Source organism: Mangifera indica, chromosome 6, assembly GCF_011075055.1.
Source record: "Mangifera indica cultivar Alphonso chromosome 6, CATAS_Mindica_2.1, whole genome shotgun sequence".
Lineage (NCBI taxonomy): Eukaryota > Viridiplantae > Streptophyta > Magnoliopsida > Sapindales > Anacardiaceae > Mangifera > Mangifera indica.
In genome coordinates, this window is record NC_058142.1 from 2,071,837 (window position 1) to 2,083,976 (window position 12,140).

Here is a 12,140-nt window from a genome sequence, read left to right on the forward strand (position 1 = left end):
GACGGTATTTACTCTTTCACCAACGGTGAAATGAAGTCAAGCTTCTTCTCCCGCTGGTGTTGTTGTTGTAGCTGTCTTGGTTGGATTGGTGGAACCACTCCTGTACTTTAGTTTAGCCCAATTTAGTTTATATAATTTGACTCCGCTGACTTTCCAACTGGCTCAGTCATCTCTCAAAGTCTCCCTTTCAATTAGTTAAACCTTATTAAAAGATTAAACTTACCATAATAAATGGATAAAATCTCAAATTCAGCAATGAATTTTATCATTCTTGTTCCAAATTAATAAAATATTTGCTAATAAATCTCCAATAAATTTTGAATCTATACTTGTATACTTGAATCCTCTTATGGAAATTCCCTCATCATTCATCCCAAAGCTTTGTTTCCAATGGTTTTTTATTGACCTGACTTGACTTTGCCACTAGGATAATCTATCTTTATAAATTATTTTTTTTGAGTCAATTTTTTTTATTAAATCAAATATAATAAATAAATAAAACTTTAAATATAATAATCTATCTTATAATTATTATATCAAATAAATAAAAATTTTAATTTTAATATATTATCGATAAGTTTTAAACTTATGTTTTTATCTGTTTAGATATATTAAATTTATCATTCAAATTATTTTTTGAGGACAACTCACTCATCATTTGTTTTAGGGCTTTGCTTTCAATTGCTACATCATGTTGTGTGAATGAGATAAAAGTGCAATTGCTTTTGATCAAGAAAAGGAAATGATGTTGTGTGTGCGAATGCTTAGTTCCTATAAACCCTATTGAGAAATTGATTAGACTTTCGTTGCCAATCTTTAATTTCATAGAATTGGCAAATCCATCAACGTACAAGTTGGATAATGTCGTGAAACAAGACAATAAGATTGACCCCAACTTGTTTTGCTTTTGTATATAAAATACATAATGATATTCCTTTCCAACCTCCGGCCAAGAGAAGCCGCCACATTATCACAAATTATCATAAAGTATGAAGACTGACCTTGACTTAATCCCTAGTTTTGGGGTACCACTATACCTATATATACATGAATGAAGTATGAGCCCATCTTCCAAGTGCAAATCTCACCTGCTCTCTCTCAGGTGGGCTTTTGGCCAATACTTTATGTATTTGTGTTTTGAATTGTTATGGGGGGCAAGTTAAAAGAAATATGCCTAATCCATGAAATTCCAAACCAAAATTCCAATAGAATGACAGCTAAGCTTTGAGATTATGAGTATTACTATATAGAATAATGAACCCAAAACACTTCCACTCCCACTCCCACCTAAAAGTTAAGGCTTTCACATGATGCCCAATTGATATTAAATAAAAACATGACGCCTGCAAGCACATCTTTAATTGTTGGTGTTTACACATCGTAAGGAGTTGCTAGGAACATTAAATTGTGGTCACCCTTGAGGCTCCTCCCAGGTTTTGAAATGTGGGCAAGGTGGACAAGTAGAAGGACAAATGTAGGGTTCAAAAAGCCTGAAGCTTGCATAAATAGACAAGGCATGTTTGTTGTTGTGTTTCTGACTTCAAAATCCAGTGAAATGTGACTGCACAGTATTCACTCTTCACTCCTCATACAGACATACAGATAAATCAAGAGCTTTGATGCAGAGGAAAGATACACCAGTATGAAAAATACAAAATTTTCATTAATGAAAATGTTTGATTTGTGTTTGTCTTTTGTTTTGCTTGTCTTTACTAGTGTTTTTGTTGTACAACCACTACAGGTGGGCTCATAATTTGTAGGCCCAAGTAAGTAATTAGTAGCTGGACTTTATACACAAAACAACGAGCTCTTCCTTCGTCGTAATTTCTCATTTTTATGACAATTTGACTGTCCAATTGTGTTTGGTTCAAATAAATAAAAGATTATTATATTTTATTATTGAAATTATCTTATTTGATTTATTAGATAAGTTAACATGATATACGACCTGTAATAATTTATCTTGTAGGGTATACAATTATTCTTTCATTGTTTGAGGTGTCAATTTACCTATTAAAATATCGTCTATCTTTATCCAAGATTCTAATATTGCAATTCTATTTTGGCCAAAGAACTGTTTTCCACACAAACTATGTTGAATTCTTAAAGTTCCCTCCATTAACTATAGAAATATTGTTTACCGACCCATGACCAGTTAAATTTAACGGAACCCTAACCCCTGAAAATTTATCTTATTTCCCCCATAAAAGTTTAAAAACTAACTTTTCTCTCCTAAGCCAAATTTGAAAAGATCACATTCTCCCCCTTAGGATTTAGTTTTCAAACCCTTTTACTTTCTCTAGCACCATCGTCGGTCGTCTCTCCCTCCCAACGGTTTCTCTTCCACTGAAGATCCTCTTCAACTCCACCCCAATCCATCCGACACCGAGAGACATCGTCTGGGAAGAGAAATCATCTTCTCAGATGATGAAGATGAGATTGATCGATCCTGTCTTCGTCGTTTGGGAAGCCAATTTCTCTTCTCAGACGATGTTTTTCGACGTCAGATGGGTTGGGGTGGAGTTGAGGTGGGCCGTTGGTGGAAGAGAAATAGTTGAGAGGGAGAGACAACTAGCGATGGCGTCGGAGAAAATGAAGGGGTTTGGAAACTAAACCCTAGGGGGGAAATGTGATCTTTTCAAACTTGGTTTAGAAGAGAAAAGTTAGTTTTTTAAATTTAGGGGTGGAAATAAAATTATATTTAAGTTTATTTTTAATATTAAATATAAAATAACGATTTTATCTTTACTACTGTTAATTTTAACTGTTTATGAGTGGGTAAACGATATTTTCATAGTTAATAGGGAGAACTTTGAGAATTCAACATAATTTGGGTGGAAAATAATCCTTTGGCCTTCTATTTTTGTCTAAATTACAGAGTAAATGAGCTTCTAGATGTAGGATTTCATTAATGATCCTTTTCAGGTCCTTGACTTGTCACAAGAATCTAAATTTTATATTTTCGTATATGAAAATAAATATATATATATCTTTATATATCAGACATTCACTGATATAGAGATAATATGATAATCACTCTTTTTTTTAAATAGTAAAAAATTATAAAAATAGTTTTAATTTTATTATAATTTTATCCCATATAATAAATTTAGTTTATTTAACCAAATGTTTGATTTGGGTTTGTCTTTTGTTTTGCTTGTCTTTACTAGTGTTTTTGTTGTACAACTACTACAGGTGGGCTCATAATTTGTAGGCCCAAGTAAGTAATTAGTAGCTGGACTTTATACACAAAACCACGGGCTCTTCCTTCGGCCTTAAAATCTCATTTTTATAACAATTTGACCGTTCGGGTGTGTTCGGTTCAAATAAATAAAAGATTATTATATTTTATTATTGAAATTACCTTATTTGATTCATCAAATAAGTTAACATGATATATGACCTGTAATAATTTATCTTGCAGGGTATACAACGATTCTTTCGTTGTTTGAGGTGTTAATTTACCTATTAAAATATCATCTATCTTTATTCAAGATTCGAACATCACAATTCTATTTTTGTCTAAATTACAGAGTAAATGGGCTTCTAGATGCAGAATTTCATTAATGATCCTTTTCAGGACCTTGACTTGTTACATGAATCTGAATTTTATATTTTTACGTGTGAAAAGAAATATATATATTTGTATATATCAGACATTCGTTGATATAGAGATAATATGATAATCACTTTTTTTTTATGCAGTAAAAAATTATAAAAATAGTTTTAATTTTATTCCATATAATAAATTTAGTTTATTTAACCAATCAAATGCTAAGTGAAATTGGGAAAGTAACCCAAAAAAAAAAAAAAAAAAAAGGAATTTAAGGAAATGGGGGGGCATGATTGGGCTGGCCCGAATTGGAGGAAACAAAGATGAAAAGAGATCCTACAAAATTAAAAAGGCCAAATAACTATTTCCCACCCAAGGTTTGATGTTTTCTCAAGTTTCTATGCTTTAACTATGGAAACACCAAACACCCACCTATGGTCGGTTAGATTTAACAAAACCCTAACCCATGAAAATTTAATCTCATTTTCCCCTCTAAAAGTTTAAAAACTAACATTTTTTCCTAAGCTAAGTTTGAAAAGATCGCATTTCCCCCCCTAGGGTTTATTTCCAAACCCTTTCACTTTCTCCGGTGCCATCGCCGACCGTCTTCCCCTCCCGACGATTTCTCTTCCACCGACGATCCCCCTCAACTCCATCCCAACGCATCCGATGCAGAGAGAAGTCGCCTGGGAAGAGAAATCGTCTTCCCAGACGATTAAGACGAGATAAGACGACGAAGACAAGATCGATCGATCTCGTCTTCATCGTCTGGGAAGACGATCGTCTTCCCAGATGAAGACAACTCATCTTCTCAGAGGACGACGAGTCGTCTCGTCTTCGTTTGGGAAGACGATCATCTTCCCAAATGACGACGACTGGGAAGACAACGAAGTTCTTTCGTTTTTCACAACTTCTCCGACTCCGATCGAATGTCCAAATGGGAGGAAAGAGATCGCCGGAAGGAGAGGATGCTTCTGGAGGGAGAGGTCGTCGACAATGGAGCCAGAGATATCGTCGGAGATTTTAAAACGAAACCCTAAGGTGAAACTGTGATTTTTTAAAACTTAAGTTGGGGGAAAATTTTAGTTTTTAAAGTTTAGGAGGGTAAAATTAGATTCTATTTTAGTTTATTTTTAATATTATAGAGAAAATAACGATTTTACCCTTACCATCATTAGAGTTTTGTTAAATTTAACCGGTTATGGGTAGGTGTTTGGTGTTTTCATAGTTAAAAAGTGGAAACTTGAGAAAACATCAAACCTTGGGTGGGAATAGTTGTTTGGCCAATTAAAAATTTAAAATGCATTGACATTTTGGTTAAGTTGGTTACCAAAAAAAAAAAAAAAACAAGACATTTTAGTTAAGCGAGCACATGTTATTATTATTATTAGTTTATTACTATAATTGTGTTATGTGGAATCCAATTCACTTGCCAATTCCCATTTGGTTAGGCTCAGATGATTGTCAACACAGGCAGCAGCCAACTTGTTTGGCTACGTGGTTGGCTATGTCCGACTCCATGTAGTTAGGTGTTTCCGTATGAATAGGCCAAAGGACTGTGTCCCACTTAAGTTTAGGTGTATTCCAAGTTACACTAATTAAATTTGAAAAATTTAAAATCTCATATATAATGTAATTATCATTAAAACAATAATAAAATTATTATTTTTTAATAATATTTAAAAATAAAAAATTTATTTATTTTCTCTTTTAAATTTTAAAAACTAATAATTTTACCCTTATTTAAAATCTTATAACTTTGAAAAATAATATTTTCTCCTTCAAATTTTTTTCTTTACCTCTTCGACCACCATTTTCGGCACTAACAATCTCCCATTTTTATCTTAAATCTTTGATAAACTTATAGAAAGAACTCTAGAGTGGATCTCTTTATTATCATTTATTTCAGATAGTCGGAGATAGTGATTAAAAGGGAAGAAAAAAATTCTCAAGTTTTAGGAGAAAAAATATGATTTTTCAAAGTTAAATTTTATTAATTTTTTAATATTAATAGTAAAATTTATCCTTGTTTCAAATTAAAAAATTTAACCTCAATTGATCAATGGGTTTGATTTCAGATGTTTTAAACTCTATAAATATGACTTTTAGAATGTAACTAAACTTGAGGTGAAATAGTCTCCTGGCCATATGAATAATGAAGTTGGTTGCTTTTCAAGTCAAAAAAATAATTTAATAAAATTATGTGGGGCAAAGATATTTCGTTTGATTTTTTTTAATCCTTTCAATTATTTCATTAAAAAAAAATAATTTTTTTAAACAAATTGAACAGATGGATAAAAATGGTTTTTTTCAAACTTAACGGATAGGAATTGTCATGTTGTCAAACCTTGGGTTGAAAAATAGTTGGCCCTTTTTCAGTCCCATGTTTCCCCATCAAATGAATATGGAGCACATGTAAAAACATATGTACGATGCGTTACAAGTGGGTTGCTGGACAATTTACACATTGGTCATTAACCTTTTGACCATGACACTTGACAGCATTTATTATTCATTAATACACCCTACCCCATATGCGGGGCCTATCTTTGATTATCAATTTTTTCTCCATTTAATTATGGGTCAAATTGAAACTTACACTTTTATGCTGCATAAAATAATAAAAATTGAAATATTCTTTTTTAATAGTAAAAAATTAACATGAATAAAATTATGTTATTATTTGAGCGCGTTTAAACCATTTTAGTTATTTGATATAGTTATTATTAGAATAAATTTAAATAATATCAATGGATTTATTTATATTTGAAGATTATTTTTGAAAAATTTTTGCTCATTAATTTTAAAAAATTCTAATAACTAATTATATGTTAATTTTGATTATAATTGTTAAAAAAAAATTATCATTTTAAAATTTTATTTAAAAATAATTTATCATTTTTTATCTTGATTTTAAAAATTAATAAATTTTTTTATAACTTAATTTTAAGAAAAATATTTTTTGCCCCCACCAATTAAGCTTTTACGGTTTGCATATTTATAATTAACAATTATCCCTATCAAAATTCAAAATTATATATTTACACCCAAAAATCCATTTCCCTTTTTAAATAACCTAACTTTTAAATGATTCTTTTTGATGCAACGTCAATCTCATAACTGATAAGTGATCGCTTTTATAAGTCTTGTTTCAGTGTGGAAATTACAAAAAAATCCTGTCAGAAAGATTTAAATCGTAGTAGGCAAGACCCTTAAGGGGAAGATGACTTGTCTTCCAAGTTCAAACACGGAGATGATGAGAGCAAACAGTAGAAACGAGTAAGCTTATGTTACAGCCGGTAAGTGATTGAATAAGAACAGAAGCAGAAAACAAATTGCCGACGTGTTCACGTAAGCAGATGAAGTAACAACACGTGGTGTAACTGGTGATCCCGTTGTTATCTGGTTTGGAAATACTGGAAAGTCTACGTTTAAATTTGAATCTCAGATTTTTTGTGAAGAGAGCCGTTACACGTACACAATACCATACACCGCGTTCACTCTATCGCCGTCTCCTTTTTCCTCTCTTTTTACGCCACGTGGACACAACCGTCATTCTTTTTAAACACGGGCAGACTGGAAGAGTCAACTGTATTTGAGTCAATGCCAGAGTTTCCACGGGAGTGCAACGTTGCCTGACTTTTGGGAGGTCTTTGCTACTTGTAGAAACTATCGTCCTTAAAATAAAACAAAAAAATATGGACACTCATAGGTTTGAAATTAAAAAACAAAAAGGAAAGAGGATATGCCTTTCCCTGCAAAAGCATCTGTTCTGTATCCAACCCTAACGTAGTTCTTTGTCACCAACACAAACACTAGCACAAAACTTCAACTTAAATGCGTTAACATCATCGTCATCTTTAGTACTTCAAATACCCTTTCCTCTTCTCACCTCTTTCACATCCCTAATTCTTTCATTCATGGCGCAACCCGCCACTCCCACCATCTCCAGGTCCAACTCCACACCCATCAAAGAACAAAGCCCTCTTTTAGGCCGCTACGAGGTCGGCAAACTTCTCGGCCATGGCACCTTCGCCAAAGTCTATCACGCTCGCAACATCAAGTCCGGCGAAAGTGTCGCCATCAAAGTTATTGATAAAGAAAAGATTTTGAAAAGTGGACTCGTCGCGCACATCAAGCGTGAGATCTCAATTCTTCGAAGAGTTCGGCACCCCAATATCGTGCAGTTGTTTGAAGTGATGGCGACTAAGTCCAAGATCTATTTTGTTATGGAATATGTTCGGGGTGGTGAACTCTTTAACAAAGTTGCAAAAGGAAGATTAAAAGAAGATCTTGCCAGGAAATACTTTCAGCAGTTAATTTCAGCCGTCGGATTTTGCCATGCTCGTGGGGTTTACCATCGTGATTTAAAACCTGAAAATTTGTTGCTTGATGAGAATGGTGATCTTAAAGTTTCAGACTTCGGACTTAGTGCTGTCTCCGATCAGATTCGTCAAGATGGTTTGTTTCACACTTTTTGTGGGACTCCAGCTTATGTGGCTCCGGAGGTTTTAGCGAGAAAAGGTTATGATGCTGCTAAGGTAGATATTTGGTCTTGTGGGGTCATTTTATTTGTTTTAATGGCTGGTTATTTACCTTTTCATGATCAAAATATCATGGCGATGTATAAGAAGATTTATAAGGGCGAATTTAGATGTCCAAGATGGTTTTCTCCTGAGTTAACTAGGCTTTTGTCGAGATTACTTGATACAAATCCTGAGACAAGAATTACTATTCCGGAAATCATGGAGTTCAGATGGTTTAAAAGAGGGTTTAAGAATATAAAGTTTTATATAGAAGATAATAAGCTTTGTAATGTTGAGGATGATGACCAGACAGATGTTGGATCATCATCTGATCAATCATTGTCCGAATCAGAATCTGAAATTGAAACAAGAAGGAAATTAACTTCTTTACCCAGACCTGCTAGTTTGAATGCTTTTGATATTATATCCTTTTCTCCTGGATTTGATTTATCTGGATTGTTTGAAGAGGGAGGAGACGGTGCAAGATTTGTTTCTGGAGCTCCGGTTTCAAAGATTATATCCAAATTGGAGGAGATTGCTAAGGTGGTGAGTTTTACAGTGAGGAAGAAGGATTGTAGAGTGAGTTTGGAGGGGTCGAGAGAAAGCGTTAAAGGGCCCTTGACAATTGCAGCTGAAATATTTGAATTAACGCCGAAATTGGTGGTAGTCGAGGTAAAGAAGAAGGGAGGAGACAGAGGAGAGTATGAAGAATTTTGTAACAATGAATTAAAACCCGGGCTGCAAAATTTGATGACGGAGGAATCAGATTCTGCAGTTGTTTCGGCCATTGATACTTCTCATTTGCCCTCAGATACTGAATAGAGAGAGGGAGAAGGGAAAAGAGTAAGCTTTTCTCTCTCTTTTTCATTGCTGAGGCCTTTGTATGATATACTTTTTTTTTCCCCTTTTTTTCTTTTATCCAATTGTCTTTGATTGTTCTCTTGTGCTATTTAATAGATGCTATTATGTATTGTATGTTCTGTTCTTGTAGCGATATGATAGGATTAGTATACAGAAAATGAAATGCAAGTTTCTACTGATCTTCGCACTTTTGTGGGTGCCTTTTATGTTGTTTTCTGTCAATACGTGATGGAAGTGATGAATGGACATATCCACTCTCCTTTACCCTTTTTCCTTTTCATTGAGTCATTCTCATTGGGTAAATAGTTCTACAAATTTGTGGCTTGCATGAGCTTCATAAATGTGATAGTTTAAGTGAAAATGTTGGTCTCTGAATATCTGTGCATTTCTTTCCTTCTCTCAATTTCACATTTTCGAAAAGACGCCCTTTTCTGTTTTGAATATTTGTTTCATCTGTTTTGTGAATGTTAAGAATATATTTCAAAATTGTTAGACATGGTAGAGTGCACAGAAATGCCAGGTTGGTTTCAATGGACAGAGAACTATGTATTCAGTTAAATCACTCGATGATCTTTTTAAAAAGATGGTTTAGATAAGTCTGCAAGAACTAAAAAATTATTCACTTCGACCTTATAGAGCAAAAATAAAGAATTAGCACCTTGCTTTGCTATTAAATTTTATTAAAGGCACAGAGATATGATTATCTTGCAAGAAGTAACTTTGAAGGTAAAAGGCATTTATACCCTTGGGGATTTAGTTGGAGTTGTCTTATAAGGAAACCATAATGTTTTCCTTCCATTACTGTCTATTAATTTGGTCTTCTTTTTCTGCTTTTTCTTAGTTGGAAATTTGGGAAACAAATTTATTTCATTTATGCTGTCATTTATTTCTATAATAGCTCCAGTTCTTGGAATATTGATTGGAAGACAATAATTTGATGAGGAAGGACATTGTTTTGGTTATGTGGAGGACATCTGTAAAACCTGTATAGAAATCAAATTAACTGGTCCTCGTCAAGTATATGCCATAAATTCATTCTAACTAATAACTCAATTTTTTTTACTGCGGCTGAGGGGCCAACCAGTTTTCTGGACTCCATTTCAGGATAATGGGGATGAGCCGCATGATTCCATGACTGTTGTGACCACTCGTTTGTGCCCTTGAGGGAAAGGCTTCATTCTGTTCTCCCTTCTGCTTCATTTCAAGTTGTGGTTACTTTCTGTTTTCTGCATTACCAAACTGGTAAAATCTGGGATTTATTTTTAATTCACAAGGAGTTTAGGATAATTCTGATGGCTGACAAACGCATACTTATTGCATAAGATTTGTTTGAAATGAAATTACATTTGAGCTGTTTTCTGTTCTAAAAAATTGATTGACTCTAAGATATTTAATTTTTTTAATTTGGTTCTGAAAGTCCGGCCTACGCCATTCTACTACACATTTTCTTGATATTGGATAGAACCAATTGACTTTTCTGATGCTTTTTTCTGCTTTTGCAAATATGTAAGTCGTTTTGGATTATAAAATGAGCTCGTGCAGCATGAGTTCTTTCAATCCACCTTGTTTTTCAAGTCAATGATATAGATTGACGTGATTCAATTGCCCTTCCATTACTTGGTAATGCATTTACAGGAATTTTTCTGTTTAAGTTTTGTTGAGTAGAAGCAACTGACATGTCTTTCTCAATCAAGAAACCAAATAATTAATTAGTTCCATAAATATCCCAAAAACGATATCTTAAATCTTTAAATATCTAATCTTTCATGGGGCATTTACTGAACTTGATTCCCTGATAGAAAATGTTGATCAAGTTAGTCTAAATCTTAGCCTTCATTATCTGTCTGGATAGCATTACATTATCTGTCATTGCACCTCCCATAATCTGTCATTCTCTTTTTTGATTTCTTGGGTTACAGAAGGGCCATAGTATATGTTATTTTCTAATTGTTGGAAGCAGTTGCCATCAATTAGCTCAACTAACTCAATCAGACCACATCCCCACATGGCACACTCTGGATTTATTTGACATTTTTTATCAGTGGCTTTTTCCTTCCAACAGTGATGTACATGAATGAATCCTCTTTCAAAGGGAAAGATGCTATAGCTATTTGAAAACTACAAGAAATTTTTAGATGTAAATTTGTCTGCAACTGCGATCTATTTTCTGTTGATATCATTTTAAATTTATAATAAAATAATCAACAATGATGTCTGCAGAATCCAAAATCTGTATAGGACAAATACTGACTACTGACCCTGCAGCTAAAATTTTTGCCGTCAGCATCCATGCTGTTAATTGAGCTTTCATTTAGTTCTTACTTGTTCAAAAATGAAGATGTCGGTAGCCGGCTGCCTGCTGCCTGCTGCCGGCCCGCTTGTTTGGCTGGAATCAACAATAAATCATTTTCAGGCGGAGGCTACTTTGTTCAATATGACATTTATATATGTATGCTTATTGTCCATTTTGCTAATGTAAGACAATATATAACTAAAGCTCAATGCCTGGAACGGTTAACTAATAAATTCTGAATCTGGTTTATGCATATTGATGTAACACCCCAGGTCCAATAACCCGGTCCACTGTTAAGATATTGTCCACTTTGGACACACAGTCCATCATGGGTTTACTTCTGGGCTTTACAACCCAAAACACGTCTTAACAATTGAGGAGCTCACAGGGTATTTAACCAATTCAATTCTCCCACCACTAACCAATGTGGGATCCATAGACAGAGCACACACAGATCCAGCATCTCTCCCGTGCTTTGTCGATGTGAGATTCGCCTAAGGGTATCACATACACCCCCCCTTATAGGACTCAGCGTCCTCGCTGAGGTTTGCCCCACCATCGTTCAAGAGGACACGCGGAGTTGCTCTGATACCATTTGTAACACCCCAGGTCCAATAACCCGGCCCACTGTTAAGATATTGTCCACTTTGGACACACAGTCCATCATGGGTTTGCTTCTGGGCTTTGCAACCTAAAACGCGTCTTAACAATTAAGAAGCTCATAGGGTATTTAACCAATTCAATTCTCCCACCACTAACCAATGTGAGATCCATAGACAGAGCACACACAAACCCAACATCTCTCTCGTGCTTTGTCGATGTGGGATTCGCCTAAGGGTATCACAATTGAGCTTGTCATTCAATTGTTTCCAATAAGACTGAGTATTACTTAGATGAAGAATGACTG

The 12,140-nt window shown here is 34.2% G+C and overlaps 1 protein-coding gene across 2 annotated transcripts; it reads left to right on the top strand.

Moving 5' to 3' along the window:
• Positions 1-7,234: 7,234 nt before the first annotated feature.
• Positions 7,235-10,497, top strand: LOC123219278 (CBL-interacting serine/threonine-protein kinase 12). Of its 2 annotated transcripts, none has more exons than XM_044641130.1 (2): positions 7,235-8,922; positions 10,025-10,497. In XM_044641130.1, exon 1 carries the CDS (start codon positions 7,474-7,476, stop codon positions 8,899-8,901), a length of 1,428 nt encoding a protein of 475 aa, XP_044497065.1. In that variant the 5' UTR covers positions 7,235-7,473; the 3' UTR covers positions 8,902-8,922; positions 10,025-10,497. The 2 variants fall into 2 exon arrangements, with proteins under 2 accessions (XP_044497065.1, XP_044497064.1); XM_044641129.1 differs by having other exon boundaries at positions 7,236-8,922; positions 10,045-10,497.
• Positions 10,498-12,140: the final 1,643 nt, after the last annotated feature.

Excerpts from the sequence above, each read along its gene's own strand:
- LOC123219278 (XM_044641130.1), top strand. The coding sequence starts at position 7,474 with ATGGCGCAACCCGCCACTCCCACCATCTCCAGGTCCAACTCCACACCC.